This window comes from Chenopodium quinoa, unplaced genomic scaffold (genome assembly GCF_001683475.1).
Source record: "Chenopodium quinoa cultivar QQ74 unplaced genomic scaffold, ASM168347v1, whole genome shotgun sequence".
Lineage (NCBI taxonomy): Eukaryota > Viridiplantae > Streptophyta > Magnoliopsida > Caryophyllales > Amaranthaceae > Chenopodium > Chenopodium quinoa.
Window position 1 is genome coordinate 738,972 of NW_018745026.1, and position 22,892 is coordinate 761,863.

Genomic DNA, 22,892 nt, shown 5'->3' on the forward strand with positions numbered 1-22,892 from the left:
TTAATGCAAATGGGTCATTCTTTTTGGGACAAAGTTTTTGGCCAAATGGGTCGTTCTTTTTGGGACGGAGGGAGTATAATATACCAAGGCTCTGTACTTTTGAGTTAATATGGTCTACTACTCTGCTGAAATCTGCTTTAAACTGCTCACAAACTCAAAAGAATAGGGCCTAATGCAATCTAAAATAAAGAATTATATTTGAAAACAAGAAATGAAGATAAAATTATGATTATATTGATATTAATAATGAATGCTAATTTTAATTTAATTTAATTTACAGAAATTGATGATGAAATTTCTTGTGATGATTTCTTATCTTCAGTTGAAATGGAATTCTTGCAATGAGCAATAGCAGATTGAATAGCAGCCTGCAACTCTTCCATGGTGCTATCACTAGAAGGTGATGGCACCCCTGCAGTAGCCAAAAGAAGTCCACTGTTAGTAGGTGATGTCCTCATTGACGCAGGAGCCGAAAACTCTCCTCGTCTTCCCCTCATTAGCTCTCTATTGTCTCGGGGACTAACCGTCCCCGAGAACGAGTACGATTGCCTTCGTACTCGTACACTATCCCTTCTCCCACCTCTGGGAGATAACAGTGGTTTCACCATATTGATGTATCTCTTAAGAAATTGAGTTACATCAGACTTCAGTTTATTTCGTCTGCTGCAGTTTTCTGGGTGTTCTGTTTTTTCTTTACTGTCAGACAGTTTTTTCCATTTTGATAATCCAAAGAGGGAGAATGATTTGAACTTGTTGTTGTTGTTGCTTCTGCTTCTTTCTTTGCTTCTGAAATCGTTTCCAATTATATTGTTGTTGATTTCTATTTCGCTGTAATCTTTGTCGAATGAGATGTACTGGTCGTCGTCTTCAGTACAGCTGCAGGTGGTGCTGCTGTTATCAGTAGTGCTGCTTGTGAGTGGCTTTTCTTCATGAAAGGCGTCTCTGATTGGGCCGGAAAACCCGTCTAACGAATGAGTCGAGGGGCGAGCAGAGGAGGCGTGGAGGTGGGATAAGAAGTGGAGAGGAAGTAAATGACCATGGAAGAAGATTTCATCAGCAGGAGATAAATCAATTGCTAATGGTGCCTGCTGTTGGTTCTTCGATTTCGTTGCTAACGAAGGCGATGATGATGCTTTCGGTGTCGTTGCTGCAGAGGTATGCAATGAGATTGTGAAGGAAAATTCATGTGATGGTGAAGATGCTGGTGAATTCGTTGCTGATGCACCTGGTGTTGCTCTTTGCTGCTGCACTACCTGTTCTGCTAGCTCTTTTCCTTCTGTTTCTGAATCCCGAATATTACGATTTTCGTGCCGAACTTGTTGCTGAGTTTCCATGGACATGGTAGTAATAAAGATGGATGGATGTTGAGAAAGAGTGAGAGATAAACAGAGAGAGTTTAGAGATAGATTTTAGAGGCAAGAAAGAAATAAGTTGGTTTAAGAAGCAAATGTCTATTTTAAGAAGAATACAGAAAAAGAAGGTGATCGTATTGTATTATATTCACATACAAATATTGACGTATGTAGTGTATAGTGTATAGTGTGTTTGTGGGGTGACCTTATAATGTTTTTTGATTAGCTGTTTTTGTTAGAAATTGTGGGTCCAATTTAGGTCTTAAGAGCTAGTTATTCATCTTTAGGAGTGGCTATGATTATACCCCTAATTTAGTGATTAGATAGTCATGGACTATTTAATATAATCTGTATTATAATGGAAAAAATGGGGGAAAATCCAATAACAACAACTTGGTCGTTATGTAAGCTGTCAAAAATATATCGGTTCATGTACTTTGCACTTAAACAAATCATTACTGCAATTAACTTATAGATTTCACTGTTGTGTATCTAAAATGATTAACGTTAGCAAATAACCAAACATGTTTGAGGTCACAAGTTCAATTTGAGTATGATCATCTACTTTAGCTCAAAAATAGCGGATTTTCTTACCCATTACACTTAAATATTGACATATATGGTTAGATTAACTGACTTATAGAGGCGCCTATTTAGTAAAATCTTTTAGCGGAAATACATAACGATTAACTGACTTATAGTCGGCGTTTATTTAGTAAAATCTTTTAGTGGAGATACAAAAGGAGTTGAGTAAACTCAAGTAATTGTAATTACCCTTCTAGATGGTGAAGAAAAGCACAAACTTGGTATTTGGAGAGGAATCTTTTGAATGGATGAAGCAACTTTAGTGTTAAAATTTGATAGTATTTAAGTATGAGTAGTACATGATTTGCACGCAATTACATGTATGGTTGGAGTGTGCTTTTTGTTTGGGAGTGGGTTGATTTGTCCGTTTTGAGCACTTGGGATTTTAGGAATAAAAAGACGAAGGAAGCTGCAAAATGTGGTGAAAATATCTCTTTTTTTAAAAAAATTCTTTTTCTGAACCATGTTTATTTATGCATAAATTGTGGAAATATACAAATTATAATGGCAGACCATACTTGGTCTTAATTTCAATCCTTTTCCTCCACTCTACCTAAATTTTTGTGCTACTATTTGCATTTTATAAAAACCAAACATAAAATAAAACAAAGTATGATCATTTTATTCCAAGAAATAGTAGCATTATGATGCATTAAAATTGGATATATGCTTTTTTAAAAAAAAAAATGGATATATGCTTTCAACCATAGTTGAATTTTATGCATTGTGGTTGTAAAGTACGTAAATTCTCAATCCTCAAATGGATATGAGAGAGTACATGTTTAATTGATTTGTGTTTTTAGTATTCCAAATCAAGAAATTGTAGTGTTCCATTCAATCTACAAAATGTAATCACATGCACCCACTATTTTTCTTGCTATGTTAATTTATACGGATTAGTTCACTTTATAAACGCAGGAAGTATTAGAAAGCTTTCGAATATATACAAGCAAATGATGTTACAATAATCTACAAATATATATGGTCAAAAGGGAGGCTCGGCTTCTTTCAATAGAATAAGCTTTATACTTTCTTTGATTTATTTTAATAGTAACGTAAGATAAAATAATTGCAAAATAAGTTTATTTGAATCATGATTTTATTTATCTTTCTCCTCTTTTCATAGGTCCCTTATTTTTTTGATATGTTTTTTTTCTCTAGTTTTTATGGATATCTTCCCAAAGATTTACGTAAAATTAAATCCTACTTCAATGTTCATTAAATCTTACTCCTATTATATGCTTTATCATTGAAAATTATGTTCTCTTCTGAAGTAAGAAAATCCAAATAGCTTAACTGTGCAAGTTACAGTATTGCAAGACAAGCAATAATGAAGATAACATAATCTTGAAAGAATCAATAACATGCATAGTAGCATTTATAATATAGAACCAACTTATACAATGCAGATTGAGACGACAATTTGCAAAAGGAATGAACAATATAACTATGACAATATCCTATTTGAAGGTATGGTCTAATTCACAAAATGTAACAATATCAAATAAATAAATAAGAAATGAGATAAGTGCAATGTTTAGAACCATGTTCTATTAAAGATGAAGTACACAAAAGGACAATGAATTGTAGATGAGATAGAAACTTAAGGCCTAGAATTTAAGAAGTGTACTATCAAAGATATATGCTTTCCAATGAGGACTAGAGAAAAAAGAGAGTGACGGTTCATACACCTCGTGGACAAACTTGGCCAAATATGGACCCTTTTTTTTGTATATATGCATTGCATATAATACTTGCATGCACCAATTTTCTTCCCTATACCATATCATATAGCTAGGTTTATGGAGCATAGTTTGGTCAAGTGGTGGGAGCTCCATTGGCAATCTCAAGGTCCCATATTAGAGCCAGTCGTACCATGTTTGGCCTCCTATGTCTACGTACATGAGACTCGGCTCGCAAATCTAGCTTTAATATAAATGATAGGTGAGGCAGATCATAAGATTTTATGTACCAATTAGGATAGATCGATAAATAAATAAGATGTTGAAGTGTTATGATACAAATGGGTTGTAGGGATGATAAACAATAAGTGAGGCAGACCATGAGCTACATTAACATCTTATTTAGATAAAGTGGGAGCTACATTAAGTTTAAATAAGATGTTATAGTTAAGTTTAAATAAATATAGATAAAGTGGGAGCTACATTAACATTTCCGAGGTCACGAGTTAAAATAACTACAACATTCAACCTTATTTTTTACCCATATACAAGAGACTTATAAATAATAAACTGAGTTTTAATATTAACGATAAGTGAGATAGATCATCAGCTTGTGTGTACCGACCAAAATTAATAAATAAATTAAATGCTAAAGCCAAGTTTTGATGAAAAGAGGTCATGGTAGACCCGGAACACACGTGTAGAAGTGGTCCAACATGCATAGAGGATTTTTGTAAGGTATCATGAGGTCAACATCTCAATCATGGAAGCATTATTTAATGGGTGCCACTAAATTAAGTCTCTCAATTAATATTGAAAACTAGTCTCACTAAAAACTTACAAAAGTAACAAGAGAAAATAAAGAATAAGAAGAAAAATGGTTAGGTAAGTTTGCATGAAACAAAGATTTCACATTCATATAGGTTTGCAAATCCATCCCCCTTTTTTCTTGTGTTTTCTTCAATAACCACTCAAATAAACTTCATCATTCATGTGTTTATTAGCAATCTTTCTTAATCAATTCTTAGTAAATCCAAGTTGTAAACGTGGAAAGCTAAAAAAAAATTTGGCCCTTTGGCCTCCCATCGCTTTCTTTTGCGCCCATGGCTAAGTGTCAAATGACAATTCGGTGAAGACGTGAAGTTATTCATGTTTCATAATTTAGTAATAAGTGTTTACATATTATATTATTAAAGTATTAAGGAGTAAAACTTTTGATAAAAAAAATGATAAATACACTTATATATATGTTATTAAACATAAACCAATTTATTGTGATCATATCTAATTATATATGTTAAAACATAAGAAAATATATGTATTCTTTTTCTAGTGTTTCGGATATATTTTTCCGAGTCTAAGAGGGTCATGGCCCTCTGGTGTTTTATCTTATATGTGCTTCACCTTACTCGCACTTATTAAAGTAACATGGATGCATGCATATTGGACACTCTCAATCCCTCATCAATATCATTTTTATTAGACCGACCCCCTCCTCAATTAAGTTTTACTTCGCCCTTGAGATAGAGTGTTCTAGCAAGGATGTTTTTAGAATACTCAAGGGTGTTCTTGTACATTTGAAAATGTATTTAGGATGTTCTATGTATGTACATTAGATACTTAGAATGTTCTAGGAGGTTAGCATGGATATGATCTAGGTTCTCCCATTTGTTAAGGTTATGGAAGTTTCTAAGACATCTCTTTTAAGTAAGATGATGGCCTATAAATAGGCACCAAGAGACCATTTGTAAATTTAAGTTGAGAGTTCTATATATTTAATCAATCCCAAATTAAAACTTGTGTTTCTCTTCCAACTTTACCTACTTCCGGATTTCAAGTGATCAAGTACACTAGCAAGGGTCTTGTATGTTCACTTGTTTACAATATTAAGTTGTAATCTCCAAGATCGACATTAAGGGACACACATAGTCCAACAAAAGTGCATTACTTATTTCATAGGGGCATGCTAGCAATGCAAGTGTATTTAAATTCTCAAACACAAGAAATTGTGTTACATTGCACACAAGGAGTAGTAAAATCTATTACATTTTTGCCCCATTGCCATTATTATAAACTAGTCATCTTAAAGTAAGATGATGGCCTATAAATAGGTATAAATTATGACTAGTTTATAAGTGAAAGAGGTAAATATGACTTTAAGATGGGTTAGGTTGTATAGGCCAATCGAGCCCATGACCATTTGGATGGGTTGGGTTGGCACAAAATAAATTTGAAAAACAAGATGGTGTATGTGGTGAAATTATGTTAATTAAAAATTTTTGTTATAAAAACGTAATGTATTTTGAAATTAATGGGTTATGGTTATTCGACAGAGAGTGAAACTTTCAAAATGGTGGGGCAAAATACAGGACAGGTTACACTAAAATTGGTGTGCTTAGCTATTCAATCGATTAATGGAGTTTTTGGATTCAACTTCAATGATCCAAATTCTTTCTATACCACCAAATAATACGCTTAGCATATTTTGAACACTTAAAAAAAAATGGAGCTTAGCCTTTATTTCAAATTTGTGTCATTTAAAAAATGAATTTAGGTGAACAAGACGCATTTTCTTACTCACTTTTGTATATTAAATTGTATGATTTATAATTGTTGTCTTTGTCTTTGTAAAAAAAAAAAAAAAAAAAAAAAAAAAAAAAAAAAAAAAAAAAACTATTATTACAAATATTCAGAATTCCTAAGTTTTTCATAAATTCATGAACATTGCAAACCCTAAATCAATTTCACAACATAACATAAAACAAAAAAAAAAAAGCTTCATTATTAATGACATAGGTTTTGAAAGTCTTATAAGCGGTTGTTTAGTTCAAGTAATATAGTTATATGATATAAAGTATGAGTTACACCGACTAAAATCAATCCCTCGTCTTTAAAATAAATTTAATTCACACGTTCATATTTCAAACTCATAAGGTACAAGATTTAAAAACGCATGAAAGTGGGTATGACTCATACAAACCCTACAATAATCAAATAGAAGAAAATTGTTCAATTAAATATTATTAAGGGCTTGTTCTCTTCCGTTGAAATTCAGTTCAGTTCAGTTCAGTTCAGCTCAACTCAGTTCAGTTCAGCTCTTAATTTACGTCTAATGATATAAAGCCAAATTTCATTCTTTTAAGCTCTTATTACAACGACGACAACAACAACAACAACAACAACAACAACAACAACAACAACAACAACAACAACAACAACAACAACAACAACAACAATAATAACAATAATAATAATAATAATAATAATAACAATAATAATAATAATAATAATAATAATCAATAAGTAATAAATAATAATAATAATAATAATCAATAAATAATAATAATAATAATAATAATAATAATAACAACAATAATAATAATTGAAATAATAATACTAATAATAATAATCAATAAATAATAATAATAATAATAATCATCAATAAATAATAATAATAATAATAATAATAATAATAATAATCAATGAATAATAATAATAATAATAATAATAATCAATAATTAATAATAATAATCAATAATCAATAATTAATAATAATAATAACAATAATAATAATAATAATATTAATAATAATAATAATAATATTATTATTATTAATATGTACATTTGTATATACACATATGTATAGTAATAAATAATCAAAGATCACTAATCCGTAGTTAAAAATCACTAATTAATAAGTTCAGTTCAGTTCATTTCAGTTCAGCTCAGTTCAGCTGAGTTCAGTCAATCGGAACAGGCCCTAAGTACTCCCTCTGTCCCTTTATTTTTGCCCCATTGCCATTTTTTGGGTCAAACTTTGAAAACTTTGACCATAAATTGTCGTTAATCTATAAAAGGTAATATAGTCATGAGTGGTCTTGTTAGATTCGTCTCATTTTATATTTTATTAATATCACGTTTTTATAATTTTTACGTGTATGGAAATAAAGATATAAAGATTCTAATACATGTCTTGGAGACCGTGCATAGTCAAATGGAGCAATAAAATAGGGACAGATGGAGTACCAACTTTCAACCCCGACCACCCTGAACCCATTTCTAATCCTAAACTCACATTACCCCGCGATCCAAATACGTCAATAGCAAACGTTAGAGCTAAACAATAACCTGGGCCAGACCAGGCCAAAATCTGGTCAAAATTTTGAATCAATAGACCATAAAAGTAGACACTTTTAGCCGGGCAAATCCAGGCCAGATTTGATGCCCATATTCAGGCGGGTCAAGCTGTTTTAACACCTCTACTACACTCTGATCATGTAAAACTGCTACAATAACAATGTAATGGTCAAGTTGATTGGTACTCGTTCTCCGCAAGAAAAGAAAGAGGAAAACAAATACTCCCTCCGTTTCTTATTTCTTGCAACAAAGGGGGGTGCACGGTTCCCAAGTCAAAAGTTTTTAAGCATGATTATAAAAAAGTAAGGGCATGTAAATAATGTAATTAAGGGGAGAGGGTGAATAATTAATTAAACAACTAAAACTCCAGCACCACCACCGAAGAACGTGCAAGCCACCCAGAACCACCAGCAACGAAACGCTACCACCTAGAACCACCAACGAAACTCCCCAGAACCACTTGGAAACCACCCAGAACCACCCGAATCCACCTAGAACCACTTGAGATCACCTAACGAAACCACTTCTACCAAAAACCACCCAAATCTAGAACCCAGGCCACCCACAACCGCCACAAAGACCCACTACACCAAACCCACGAAACCACCAAAACCCCTCATCCACCCCTGCGAAACCACCAAAACCCCTCCTCCACCCCTGCGAAACCACCGACACCACCGAACCCAATTCTGATCCACGAACCACCAAACCACCTTAACCACCTACAAACCAAACCACCTAAACCACCGACGACCCAGACAACCTAGACCACCGACAAACCCCTGTGAAACCCATCGACACCACCAAACCTCCCCGATCTAGGCTAATGAACCGCCAAAACCACCCACAACACCACCAAAATCAACGAAAGCACCAATAAGCCAAATTTGCTTAGGAGAGATGAGAGATAAGGAGAAGAGAGAAAGATAATGGGGAGATGATTTCATTTGGGTGGGAAGGGTTAGAGATAATTAAATCAGATTAGGCCCGATTAGGGTTATAATGAGTTGTAATTATGTGTAGTGTTATGTGTTTAATTTTTTTAAATAAGGGTATATTGGTCTTTTTGGCAGAAAAAAGTTTCTAAATAAGGAAAAAAAGAAGTTTGTTGCAAGAAATGTGAGACATCTAAAACTGGTAAATGTTGCAAGAAATAAGAAACGAAGGGAGTACGTAGTATTAGTACAGCTGGCTATGAGTGTTATACATGTTGCAAATCATCAAATCAGCTGCTTTATCTTCGATGTCAAACATTGAATTAATCAATCAATTAAATTCAACTAAATAAAAACCAAAAAAAGGAAAAAAAAAAAAAAAAAACCTATAATTTTCAATGGCTCCAAAATAATTCCATAAATTAAAAATGTTTGATTAAATTATTGCACATGTCTAAGCTGACTGCCACCTTGCATAACCCAATTGATTATATTAACCACAAATGATTAACTTTCAGAAATACGATACAAACAAGATCAGTTGAACAGAAAGAATATCATAAAACCATGAGATTTCTATTTAAAAATTCACCACTTTCCTAGTTGCTTAAGAATCTTAAGGAAAGAAGCTTCTATATTTCAACAAATTGGTTGAGTTAACTCAAATAATTAATTTTGCGCTATAAAGAATCCTATGTGTACGTCCGTATAGATAATACAAACCCGAATGCCCCTTTCGGAAATAGTATACAGTGGGAATTCTATGTATGGATGTAGTATACAGCTGAATTGACCAGAGAAGCAGAACGAAACCTGAATACTCCCTTCAGCTGAGCTACGGAGAGAACAGCAAGCAGCAAGTAAATAGGTTTATCGACCTTCCACTAAACTTCCAACGGAGGCTCACGTAATCGAGATAATTAAACACTCACCAGTGAGGGGAAGATGCTAAATTAGGTTAGCCACTTCTAAATATGAGATTCTGACTTGAAATAACATATAAGGATTAAGGAGGGAAGAGGTACACTCAGCAACGCCAAACGAACCTAGATATATGCTTCAACTCCTTTGTGAGTCGAAGAAATAAATTCAAGCAACGGGACAAACCTCCAATTTTCAATTCTTCCATCACTGGCATAACCAATCGGACTTTGCCAACCACATACCGAAATTACTGCCAGCTAATCACTATCACTGTTATATCTATCTGCACGAAGTTAGAAATGCAATGATTCCAAGGTTAGGATCATTTACAACTACTCGTAACCTATAAGCAGATATCTAAAGACAGCAAAACATACTTCCAGACGGTCTTTTCCCTTCCATTGCTTCTCTCTTTTCTTGGCAACTTTGGCACAAGAAAGGGCCATCCCAGGGGCGAGTTTTCCGATTGGAAGAGCCGGCATGTATTGAAATACCATCTCCGGGTTTAATCTCGGCTTGACAAATTGCACACATGAACAACTTGAACATATTGCAAAGTGGATATTTGGTATCAAGCCTGCAAGCCACAATTTACTATTAAAAAAAAAATCCTGAAATGCACAAGTTCACAATTATTGCAGAGTGCCAAAGGAAAACCCAGATGGCCAAGTCACAGTGAGAAATGATCAAAAAGAGAGAAAACCTTTCTGTAAGACATGCAGATCCATCTTCAAACATCTCCTCAACCACATCTGGTTCCAAGTACTCTCGTTCCGCTTGAGATGTTGACTCAGCTGACTTCTTTCGGAAGATGGCCTTAAAAACTCCTTTTCCTGGTTTTTTTGGTGCAGGAGAAGGGAGATTCTTCTCTGGTGGGAAAATGTCAACCACTATACAGGTTGTATCATCCCTGATACCTTTCACCTGCACTGCTTCCTGCAATTTGTACGCAAAGGATAGAAATAAGCTTTATTAGACACAGTTGCAGACTCACAGTTAAGTAAACACAATTACACAAATGGCTTTTACACCCACTGACCCATATAAAGAGGCAACTCCCAGATCTATTAAATTTTGGAAAATAATCCAATGTACCGAATTATATTTCCACATTTTCTAAATCATCTATAAGGTTTTGAAATGTAGGAAAAGTAATTCTCACACACACACACACACACACACACACACACACACACACACACACACACACACACACACATATATATATGAGAAGTATATAAAATAGATTACTGCTCAGAAAACACTTTTTCCTGTACATGGGAGTAACAAAGCACACGACTGTTCAGCATACCTTGACAATTTGGACAGCTGCTGTCTCTGCTGCCATTGTTCGACTACAATCAAGTGCTGCTTCAAAACTTATAATATCCCACACACCATCACTAGCGATAATAAGCCTACCACCAGCAGTTGACAGCTGCAAAATTCAGAAGCAGATCCTATCAGAAACTTGATACACGTAAATTTCTAGTTAAATCAAATAACAGATATAAAGATGTCTCAGTGAGATTGCCTTAATGCTAACTTAATACAAACATTAGACATAAAAAAAAATAATAATAAATAAATAAAAAGAAGTCCCGAAAAAAGGCAGCAAACATCACTAAAGTAGGAAGCATCATCAATGTCTCACATTAAGCATTTCTGAGGTAGTCTCATACTAGATTAAGCCCAACAGATATACATCATAGAGTTGTCAAAATTCAGAAAGGGTCATGAAACAATGCATCTTCAACTTATACCCACCTACTCCCTCCGTTACTTTTAAAACATTATGCTTTTGACCATTCTTCTCTCACAAAAAGATTCCAATGTAAAGATTAAAGAGGGACAGAGGAAGTACAAAACTACAGAGACAGGTAGCCATTTACAACTTTGTATACCTTTTTATTTAAAAAAAGTTTAAAAGCATAGTTTCGGGACATTGAGGCTAGGGGGATGTGAGTGTTTATAACCAGAAAGCTTGATAATGCACATAATTTACATTTGCTACTTATAGTCGTAGACATGTCATGATGTACTAGAACTGACAGCGGCAATAGTTGTCGTAGTATCACAAAAGATTTTAAAGACTGCATCATTGCCTTAGTGACTCTTTGAAAGCCTATAATATCATACTGAAGCAAGATGAGAGACAAGTGCGAACTGCCCATCACAACCTAAATAAGGCCGTTATCTAAAACTTTGATTTGACTGAATGTCTTCGTTCATACTCATGCTTCAGATTAAAAGGCGTCTAACAAGATAACAAGATTTCAGTGGACTTTTACTTCTCTAAAAATATCTATCATTAACTTTGCTCTAATATATGATTGAAATCATCTCAAAGGTAGTCAAGAAAGTCTAATTTGACCATGTCTAAGATATATACAAAGAAAAGGAAATGTGAACAAATCTCAGGAACTTCAACATAAAACAAGTAAATTATTATGCGAAATTCAAAGAGGTCAAGGATATACATTTCGTAAAAATTAAAAACATTATAATCTGCAAGCTTTTCCAAAACACATTGACAGCATTGATGATCAAGCAAAAGAAGAATATTGGTAAATAGTCAACATACCCTCACTTGTTTCACATAAGGGACTGGAACTATAAACTCGCCAACATCCCTATCTCCAAGGGAGCGAGATAGACAAAGGCCACCAGGCCAACATCTCAACGGACCAATCTGTATATGCATTGAATCACATGCTCCAGTTAGTAACAAAATAGGAAAAAAGTGACGCTGAGGGCAAAATAATTATAAAATTGGCAGAACACATAAGATAAAATCTGGCGCAAAACATGCTCCAGATTTTAGTACTTCATCCACTTCACTGGAATTCCCTCAGAAGAAGAGGCATCCGGAGAGGATTCAATAAGCCTTAGGTACACATTCAGCATATATTACTCTAAAGTCCAGCCAAAATGATAAAAAACGATGGGGTAGACCAAACAATTGAATGTCCACTTTTACAGTCAGTTATGAAGTGATATGTCGCCAATCCATTTAATCATTTTGTCTTCCCTATGAAGACAGGATTGTAAGCGGATGATATCCAGCACTTGCATCCCTTTACAACTGTAGATTTACAGGAACTTTTTCATCTTTTCATTCAACAACCACACAGTAGTAAATGTAGATAATAGTTTACAGGTAAAAGAAAAAATTAAGTGGTTCCCTTATAGGTGGGTAATTAACTAAGCACAGAGATTCACTCATTCAAGTTAAAAAGTACCCCTATTTTGTCATAGAAACCTATTTTGGACTTTACTTGGACACTAACATCTTATATAATAAGAGAGAAATATGTTTTCACTAAATCTCTACAAAACCTTAATGGTGTATATGTGTGCGATCCATCCAAAACTCTTCATATCATACTTTTCAAAATCTAAAATGTCTAATTATCTATAACAAAAAAAATATAACACAAAAAAAAAGGATAATGTCTCTGCCTAATTACTGTATCATTTTTTATGTTTAAATATGCCCAGTGCATTACAACGAGCATAGTCTGGTATATAGGATAAAACAAAACAAATAAATAAACATTAACCAATAAATATATCAGGCATTTCTAGTAAGTCTGATACATTAGGCAACAAGATGGATTCCAGTGAAAAAAGAAGGATTAAAAGTTTAAAACTCTATCAATTCAAGCAAGAAGATGTAGTGAATAAACAGGAAAATCAAAAGAGAGAGAAGAATAGGTTTCCGGAGAAAAAAAAAATAAAAAACAAAAAAAAAAAGTTACCTCTGTTCCACCACCAGTATTAAGCCGACCAACTTCACCTCCACAGGCTGTAACACGATCTCTCCTGATAACAAGTTGAACTAATATGTTAACATCGACAGTAGCACAGAATTAAGGTGACTAATAGAACTATGTTGCGCCTACGACTTACTCTTCTTCATTGCTCTCAAGCCTGTGATCAGCAGATAAACAAATTATCTCACCCTCAGCAGATTCAAGTATGCAACGTGAGTCCCCTACTGATGCTACAGTTATAGACCATCCTTCAATAATCGCAAAGGTAACAGTAGTTCCCGACGCTTGTCCTGTAAACAAAGCTACCCACTCGTTACTTATCACGCCTCATCACGAAATCAAGTCTTTTAAAAGATTACAAAACACACTCTTTCAAATAGAGAAAAAGATTGTCATATCAGTCAGCCAAGTCACAGTCAAGGCGTCAATGTCCAACTTACCAACACCCAACTGCTGAGAAAACCGACCCAAAATAAACGGTCGAATACTACTCAAATTCCTCAAATTTTAAATTCAAACTTCCAATACATTAATCTAGAGACAAGTAATAACAAAATTCACAATCATAATTTCACCTTTCTCCAAAAAATCTTTATCCGTTTTGACAAATCCAGCAACCAAAGCCCTGGGCAACGCTGCAACCCAATCGTCTCGATTAAGATCCGTTGGCATCGCGCTTAAAACATTACTCAAAAGATGTTCTTTGGCATAGATAGCAGCAGCAGATCCATTATGTCCATCAAACAGCTGCAATTACAAACTTACTCCCATCAATCAATCAAACAATCAATCTCATTCAACACAACAGTTTCAGCCCCACATCAAATACCAACCAAATTGACAATAACAAACTTACTCCCATCAACCTCATTGATTCTTAAACAACAAATCAATCAATCAACACAATATCAATTCAATAATGATCATAAATTCCAAAAAAAAAAAAAATCGAAAAAAAAAAAAAATCGAAAAAAAACCACAAAAATCATCGAAAAATCGAGAAATTACCCCGAAAACGGAGAAAGTGGTAACACCATCACCAACAATACGCTGGCATTCAGTCTTCAAAAGGGTAAAATCTTCGCCTTTCTTAATTTGATTAGCTTGACCATAAGAAAGTTCTGGATTCTCGATTCTCTCACTATTCTGCTCCCTCCTTAACAACACCGATAAAGGAACCGTTTGATGGTCGCCTCTCGACGACATCGTTTTGGGTTTTCCCCAATTTTCACCCCCAAATCAAAATCGAATCAATCAACTCAAAATCACAAACACCCTAATCTCTAAATCGCTCAACAATGCACATAAAAAATCTCTGCATTAATCAAACAACAATGTAATCAAAACATTTACAAAAAAACCAACAAAAACCAATCAATCAAAATGATTTTGAACGGAGCTTGAAGAGAGAGAAAGACGTACAGAAAAAGGGGAAGAGAAAGAGAGATCGAGACGGCGGTTAGACGGAGAAAGAAGGAGGAGAAACGGCGGTGAAAATGGCAGTTTGAAGTGATCGAGAAACGCGGATCCCGGCGAAGAGCAGAAATTCCATTGTAGAGAGAGAAAAAGAGGAGAGAGAAAATAAGGGGAGAGTTTGGAAATGGTGGTGTTTCGTTTGTTTTTGTGTGTATTTTTTTTTTAATTTTTTCGTCTTCTTATTTGGATTTTTGGTTTGTTTATTTATTTATTTTTATTTATTTATTTGGAGGGTTTACAGATGATTATTACTCGGTGTTATGTGTAATGTGAGTAATGTCTAATGACTAATGTGTCAAATGTGTGTGTTTGGTTTTACATTGTCATGTATGGACCAATTCTTCACAATTTTGATGCTTTTCCATGCTAAATTGACTAAGTTATCATTCAATTTATTATTCATTTTGATATTTGGATGATTTAGCTAATTTAGTTGGTTAATTTGAGAGGTGACATTTGATATTCAAATTTTGGGATTATATGACTGGTTTTATGACACAAAATAGGAATTGATGGATTGTTATTATAAACTTAGGCTAAATCTTGTCCTTTTAGATCACTACCTTCGTCGATGTAAATTTTGAAATTGCATATTTAGAATAATTTTTTTTATATATATAAAAAGGCAAAAGCTAATGAATCACCCGACAATGCTAAATAAGATAGCTAAAAGTAGAAATATAAAATTTAAATGAGTATTAATTACACCGGTCGACCAGTGATTTTAGCATGCATTCCCAATTAATACCAAATATCTAAAATGTTTATCTAACGCACCAAGGGTATTCGTTAGCATAGTCCTTTAAAATATATCGAAAAATAAAATTTATACAAGTCTCTCCCTCTCGCTCTTTTTTTCTTCTTTTTAAACAATTTTGAATGAATCAAATAAGACCGCATATGACTACATTTTCTTTACATGTATAACTCAACAACAACGGCCAGTGTAGATTATGAATTGTTTTACAATTATACAAGTGACAACGTTAATATTTTATTGAAATATTTATTGACTTACATATTGCGGAGTTTTATTCTTCGAATTGCATAAGGACACTAAACTTTACTACTGTGTAACCATGATATGTTTTTAATAATTAAAATTGTTTTTTTTAATGTTACTAGAATTGGAAAAAAAAAACAAACAAAAAAAAAACCTTCGCCATTAATAGATTATTTCATTAGAATTTTTTTCGTGATCACCAATGTACATGTTTAAATACTTTAAATTTGATATACACATAAACATAATGGAATAACGTACTAAAAATCAAAGTATTATCTCATTTGATAAAGTTTTAAACTCAAATCCCATCAAATTTTAAATCTAAACATACAAAACAAAACGGGTTAATCTTTAAGGTAATGACTAATGAGTGATGCAAATTACATTAGTTCCAAATGTTTTTCTTTAAGAACTTTTAAACTTCTCTCTCATAGTCCTACAATATCATCACTAGAATGAGAATAGAGATGTCAAAAAAACCTCAACGACAACGTCGAGAATTCGGCGCTAAATCCAGCCGTATATGAGCCGGTGTTTACCTTGCAAAAAATGGGACCTACACCAAACATACCATCATCCTTATTTTTCTTTATTCTTCGTCTATATATCTACTCTATTCTTACTCTCTTGACTTTCTTATCATTTACATGTTCATGGTCCTAACTTATAGCGTAGTCTTAGGGATGATTATTATTTAAGCTTTTCCAATAATTATTGTACATAATCTTAATTATTTTGTAACCAATTATAAATAAATTAGGCTTATTAATAATAATAATAATAATAATAATAATAATAATAATAATAATAATAATAATAGTGTGTTATATGACTATTTATACAAGTATCATCACCTAAATTGAGTGCTTTTTATGATGATTAGTGGCTTTATTACAAAAGGCTAGAACATGTCAATGTTCTAGATTTAGATGTTGAGCAAAATTGATTTTGTAAAGAATGTGGAAATTGTAAACATGTTGAGTATTCTTTCAACCAAAAGGAGATTTTCAATTTACTTTACCACTTTATAGAATATCATCATTGCAATATTTTAATAGGGATACCAAATGGAGGTTGGATTTTGCTTATTATGATACATTTTTTCTATAATTTATTTATTTAACATAGTTTATTGATACTTCATGCTATAGAATTTTCAACCACCAATATTATTTAATGGTAAACCCATATGTATACTCATGTTTGAGATGACAATTAGGTCATTAAGGTCATTTACGTCGGGTTTAGATTGGATTATCAATGGTTTAAGATAGATTTTGGGTCATTTACGTCGGGTTTAGATTGGATTATCAATGGTCATTACCAATGTTTCTTAAATAAAGATGACCTTAGGTTGGTCAGGCTAGACCATTAGCCCCCATAGGCTACTTAATGTGCTAGGGCGACCTGAAATTACAAAATCATGACCCAAGCATGGCCCATGAGCCTTGTGGACGTGCCAAGTAGGGCCACGTGCTTACCCATGACAAAGCCCAACCCATGGACTATCCTATAAAAATCTAGTAATTTGTATGTTTGTGACATTGGCTACATGCCTACATATACAATGGGAAGAAAAAAAAAGTAATTAGTTATGAACATCATTATTAAAATCTCGATTTAAATATTAGAATGTTACGATTTTACCTATTAAAAAAAAAAGCTTTACGATTTTGCAATTACGTATGTCACACGATTCGATTTGATATTCGACATATTTCTCTTAACTAGCGAATACTTTACAAGTTTAAAACATGCCTACAACGTTATTTATAAGCATATATATTGTCAATTATTGGTTGCTTAGTGGATAAACAACTATTTTCTATTAATAATATGACGTCTTGATTATACAAGTGATTCTATGATTCGATTTTGAGTGGCCTTTCCGATTTTAAAGTAGATCGATTTTAATAACTTAGTCATGAAACTCACTTTTATTAATACTTGTGCTTAGGAAGCTTATAACATTGATGCAAGTCAACTAACTAGTGGTTAGTTCAATGTTTCTTTTATACTTTGGTGTTAGGATATTTTGTGTACTCAGTGGTTGTTTATACTTTATATTATGATTTGTTGTTAGTTTATACCCTGTATTCTATTGTTCATTATGATATGAAGGGAGTAATAAAAATGTAAATGCAAACCATTTGCATTTATATTAATAATCTCAATAAAAACTAAGCCAAACAAACAAAGGGGAGGTCCACAATTGAAAAATTGATCAACTTCAGCAAAAAGGTTTCACATCCATGTTCAGGTTTCATAGCAAAATTATGATATAATTGATTAATTTCATAGTTCCTGAAATTGAAATTCTCCATCTGTACTAGACTAGCTCAGCTAAACGCGCCTAGAATATTAACAAGAAAAACTTTGATTCATGGTTTTTACACCTGATATGGAAAATTGTTACACTAGCTAAAAGCCTAGAGTATTAACAAGTAGATGCTTCAGTTTTTGGATCACAAAAGACTTTAGAAAAAAACTCAATCTGAAAGATCTTTGCTGTTAAAGCAGATTTGTATTTCTGAAAGATCTTTGCACCCGAAAGATCTTTTGAGTTCCAGCAGAATTGTATTTCTAAAAGATCTTTGCAGTTGCGGCTAGTTATTCCTCTAGAGCTACATCGTCTCTTCTCCTTATAATGTATACCTGCAGCCCCATATCATACAAAATTATGTCTCACATAACAAATTAACAAGTAAATAGCTGAGAAAATAACGAAGCAATCGCAGATAAATTCTTCACCTTAAAAATCGAGTGACTGATCACTTGGAAAATGACATTATCCCCATCAACAAGTTCATGAGCCATAGCAAAGCCGCGCCAACCTCCACTTAGTCCAGTTTTGCGTGGTAAGTATACTGTCGGGTACTCATCGCCCTCTTCGTCTACCAGAGTTATTGTTGCGTCGTTGTTAGGTAAGCTCGTCCTGCAAAAGTCACTAGGAAGACCCTGAAGATCAAGTTGAGGAGCTCTGATTAGGTACACTGCTTTAGATTATAAGTGAAGTTTTCATGAATAGCTAACAAGCAAAATGAAGGATCAAAATCAGGTACTGACATTACTCATCATATATCCATCATTTTGTAACAGTTGGGTAGAATTATGTTAATTATCTATACAAGTATACATGTTCATTATTTTAAAAGTTAAAGTTTGTGAAACTATCCCAATTTACCACCTATATAATTTGAACTCTTCCTTTCATACAAGTACCCATACCAAATTCTTGATGTTTGGACCATATACGACACTCATATATAATAGTCAAATTCAGCACTTGCAATAACGAAGGTTACAGGTGTTACTAGCCAAATTAGACATTTGGACACGTACGTACGTCTCCGAGGAATTTCAAGTCCGAGTAAAACAAATAGTCAACAATCCAATTAACCATAAAAGAGTAATTTCTCAACAATTAGACACATATAATATAATAACTAATTAAAAGAGATTACCAGCCAAAAGCAGCCAGTGACATGGGAAGGAAGCATTGGTCTAATGACAGTAGGGTAGCCCTCCTCCTCAAGCTTAGCAACCAATTTCTCCGCTTTCTCAATTGTATATGCTCTTTCTTCTTCTGTTGCTACTCCATAATTCCCTCTTACTACCCCATACGTCCTACAACCCAACAGTTTTTCGTCCGGAATTAATAGTTACGTCAATATAAACATTAATAAAGTGACAACTAAATTTGAACAAGTCGAGTAATTGAACGAATGATTTACAATAAACTCACTTTCTAGGCGAGGCCAATCTAGGCAAATGAACCTGTACAAAAGAAATGTTAAGATAGAAATTCAAAAAATGTGGAGAAATTAGATAAAGGGAAATTAAGGGAAAGAAGGAGAAGAGAACGAACTTCAACATAAACAGGGGCAGGACTTTTAGCAACTCGAGCGGATCGTCTAACGGCCACCATTTTCTTCTCTACTGTCCGAGGCTTCCAAACCTTCATCTTTTCATTAAAATTTTATAAACATTAATAGTCACGTTGATAATGTAATTTTTACTAGTACTAAACATATAATGCGACGACTAAACCCGAACAGAAAGAATAGATGAGAAAGAGGGGTTATTACGGGAGACGATTTGGGGGAAAGATTTTTGAGAGATTGAGAAAGATGAATGAGATTGAGATCTTCCAATCGTTTCTTATTTTCTTCAACTCTTTTTTGGCGACTTTCTTCATACGACACTTTTCCCATTTTCTTTTTTAATTAGTTGTTTTTCTGAGTAATGAATTTGGTATTTTTAGTCTTTTAGATGTTGTACTGTAATTTAATGGTGGAAAGGAGAGGTTAATGAAATTAGGGAAGGTAGGGATGAATTTGAATTAAATAGGTGAGAGGAAAGGACAATAATCGACCGTTGGAATAGCACTGTGTTGGAATAGGTGTGTCAGCTGAGTAGAGTAGTCTTCGACGAAGATTTTGAGGAATGGGTTTTCATTGCAAACATTCGAATAACATTTGAGCTTGGAAAGTTTATAATTTAGAGTGAGGTGAATGGATGACCTGGTCAATTGGTCATTAGTCATGAGGAGAGAGAGAGAGAGGAGTTTTTATACTAAAAACGGAAATTTCACCAAATACTTATTTTTTAATTCACCAAATACCCATTAAAACTTTCAAATTCACCAAATATTCCTGAGTTTATAAAAAATGTCACCAAATGTTGTTAATGACTAACGGCGGTTAACACTGTTAGTCATTAATGATTAATATGCCACGTGGCAGCCTCTAATTGGTTGTTGTAATTTTAGTTGATTAATTATTAAAAAAAACTTTAAAAATAAATAAAAAATTAAAAAAAAACTCTACCACCCCCCAACAGCTAACCACAAGCCACCACCCCCAGACCCTGTGCCGGTGGTCCATTTTCGCCGGCGAGGGCACCCCCCCACCCTCCGACACCCCCCTCCCCTACCCCCAGCCCCTTCTCCTTCCGTTTCCCCTCCCCTTAAACCCCCTCCCCCACCTCGAAAAATCCCCCCTCCCTTCACGGCTGGCGCCCAAACCCCCTCCCCAGCGCCGGCGAACTAATTTCGCCCCACCCCCTTTCCCCTCTAAACCACCACCCAAAAAAACTGAAAACCCCCCAAATCGAAACCCTAGATTTCGATTTGGGGTTTTTTGATTTAGGGGGTTTTCAGTTTTTAGGGGGGAAAGGGGGTGGGGCGAAAGTGGTTCGCCGGCGCCGGGGAGGGGGTTTGGGCGCCGGCCGTGAAGGGAGGGGGTTTTTTCGAGGTGGGGAAGGGGAAACGCTGGGAAAAGGGGCTAGGGTAGGAGAAGGGGTGTCGGAAGGTGGGGGGGCTGCCCCTTACCTGCGAAAATGGACCACCGGCGCAAGGTCTGGGTGGTGGCTGGTGGTCAGCCGTTGGGGGTGGGGTGGGTCTTGGGTGGTTGGGTTTTTTTTTTAATTTATAAAGTTTTTTTTTAATAATGAATTAATTAATATTATGACAACCAATTAGAAGCTGCCACGTGGCATATTATTCATTAATGATTAACGGTGTTAACCGCCGTTAGTCATTAAGGACATTTGATGACATTTTTCTTAAACTTAGGAGTATTTGGTGAATTTGAAAGTTTTGATGGGTATTTGGTGAATAAAAAAATAACTCAGGGGCATTTGGTGAAATTTCCATATTAAAAAAATGAAACAAAGGAAAAAATGGATGAAAGAGAGTACAAGTGTTTAGGTCAATTGTTGCAATTCTTATAAAAAGAAAAGTCATTTTAGCAGAGCTACGATCGTTGTTGCAATTCTTGCAAATCGTACATTCTATAGATACTCTTTTATATCGTTGTGATTTATAGCTTTTTTCGACAAAGTGGTCTATCGATTTATTGTAATTGAAGGATTGACCTCTTTCTCGATCCCGCTCAAATCTTTACCCATGAAACAAATTATACCATACTAAACTCAAAAAACAAAAATAAAACTAGAACAAATTAAAGCCCACCATAGGAGCACTAACTGCACTCAAACCCACAATTGTAGTACTTACTACCTTGAAACTAAAGGAAATGGTCGAAAATAGCCAAATTTTCACAGAAATTTGACTATTTTTGGCCTATGAAATACTTTTTTAAAGAACCCTAGAGAGAAAAAAAGAAGAGAGAAAACGACAAGGGATTTACGAAGAAATATGTTTGCATTATGATGTACACATCAAAATGAGATAATTCAAGTCTCGTGATTGGTATTTAATATTTACTAGGTTAGAAATTTTCAATAATCGTTCTTGAATTATCATTAATTCATTATAATTAGTTTTTTATAAACAAAAAAAATATAAAATATAGTTGACAATTTTTTTTATCAAAATAAAGGAAGGATTACGAAAAATTTGTAAGGTATAAAATGATGTAAAATATTATCAAACTTTTTTTTTTAAGGAAAAATATTATCAAACTTATGTTAAGAATGTTTTTTTTATTTTAAGTAATTATATTATATAAGTTTAGGGAATTATTTTTGTATAAGATCTGTTTCTATAATAGAATTTTTTTATTCAGCAAAAAAAAAAAACACTAAGGACACCCTAGGAAATGACACGTGTCATTGCTGGTGTGTCTTTTAGTATATAGTTATTGATAAGATTTTTTTTTTGGGTAATTAGACGTTGTGATTTACAATTATACTAGGATAAATTGACACGTGAACTTTGGTTTACTATTCACATTTACTTTGTGGGAATAAATTCCTAACTAGGGTCATTTTGTACCAAAAAAAAAATGTATCATTTTAGTGTGACAATGAAAGAGGATTGCTATTGAAATTTAAGAAAAAAAATGTTACACAAAGAAGTGATAGTCTTTTTAGCCAATACTTGGGTCAAATAACTTTAAGGGAGCATTTGGTTCGCAATTGGTATGAGGTTAAATTTAGGAATGAAACTACACTGATATACGTTAAGAACTTAATTCTGAATACCTATGTTTGGTATGATTATGGAATGAAGTTTTTTTTTCTTTTTTTTTTTTTTAATTTGATACCAAAAAGTA

At 33.8% G+C, this 22,892-nt stretch overlaps 3 protein-coding genes across 3 annotated transcripts; all 3 read right to left on the minus strand.

Moving 5' to 3' along the window:
• Nucleotides 1-70: 70 nt before the first annotated feature.
• Nucleotides 71-1,497, minus strand: LOC110709070 (BRI1 kinase inhibitor 1-like). Its single transcript, XM_021887281.1, has one exon. The coding sequence runs from the start codon at nt 1,338-1,340 to the stop codon at nt 270-272; it is 1,071 nt and encodes a 356-aa protein (XP_021742973.1). The 5' UTR covers nt 1,341-1,497; the 3' UTR covers nt 71-269.
• Nucleotides 1,498-9,162: 7,665 nt separating this feature from the next.
• Nucleotides 9,163-15,271, minus strand: LOC110709071 (probable protein phosphatase 2C 12). The gene is made up of 10 exons (XM_021887282.1): nt 14,814-15,271; nt 14,400-14,706; nt 13,967-14,138; nt 13,528-13,681; nt 13,377-13,440; nt 12,200-12,307; nt 10,928-11,053; nt 10,319-10,551; nt 9,993-10,192; nt 9,163-9,898 (listed from the first exon to the last, which is right to left on the minus strand). The coding sequence occupies exons 2-10, from the start codon at nt 14,595-14,597 to the stop codon at nt 9,873-9,875; spliced, it is 1,281 nt and encodes a 426-aa protein (XP_021742974.1). The 5' UTR covers nt 14,598-14,706; nt 14,814-15,271; the 3' UTR covers nt 9,163-9,872.
• A 2,806-nt stretch (nt 15,272-18,077) lies between these two features.
• Nucleotides 18,078-20,940, minus strand: LOC110709086 (B3 domain-containing protein At5g42700-like). The gene is made up of 6 exons (XM_021887301.1): nt 19,962-20,940; nt 19,742-19,837; nt 19,619-19,650; nt 19,338-19,500; nt 18,625-18,831; nt 18,078-18,528 (listed from the first exon to the last, which is right to left on the minus strand). The coding sequence occupies exons 1-6, from the start codon at nt 20,085-20,087 to the stop codon at nt 18,484-18,486; spliced, it is 669 nt and encodes a 222-aa protein (XP_021742993.1). The 5' UTR covers nt 20,088-20,940; the 3' UTR covers nt 18,078-18,483.
• Nucleotides 20,941-22,892: the final 1,952 nt, after the last annotated feature.

What these genes read in the sequence shown, in the direction of transcription:
- LOC110709070 (XM_021887281.1), bottom strand. Translation starts at nt 1,340, where the DNA reads ATGTCCATGGAAACTCAGCAACAAGTTCGGCACGAAAATCGTAATATT.
- LOC110709071 (XM_021887282.1), bottom strand. Translation starts at nt 14,597, where the DNA reads ATGTCGTCGAGAGGCGACCATCAAACGGTTCCTTTATCGGTGTTGTTA. An exon ending in TAAAGATTTTTTGGAGAAAG is followed by an intron (nt 13,682 to 13,966) that starts GTGAAATTATGA and finishes CTTTGTTTACAG; the next exon opens with GACAAGCGTCGGGAACTACT. An exon ending in AGGGAAAAGACCGTCTGGAA is followed by an intron (nt 9,899 to 9,992) that starts GTATGTTTTGCT and finishes AACTTCGTGCAG; the next exon opens with ATAGATATAACAGTGATAGT.
- LOC110709086 (XM_021887301.1), bottom strand. Translation starts at nt 20,087, where the DNA reads ATGGGAAAAGTGTCGTATGAAGAAAGTCGCCAAAAAAGAGTTGAAGAA. An exon ending in CTGCCCCTGTTTATGTTGAA is followed by an intron (nt 19,651 to 19,741) that starts GTTCGTTCTCTT and finishes TCTTTTGTACAG; the next exon opens with GTTCATTTGCCTAGATTGGC. An exon ending in TCACTGGCTGCTTTTGGCTG is followed by an intron (nt 18,832 to 19,337) that starts GTAATCTCTTTT and finishes CTTGATCTTCAG; the next exon opens with GGTCTTCCTAGTGACTTTTG.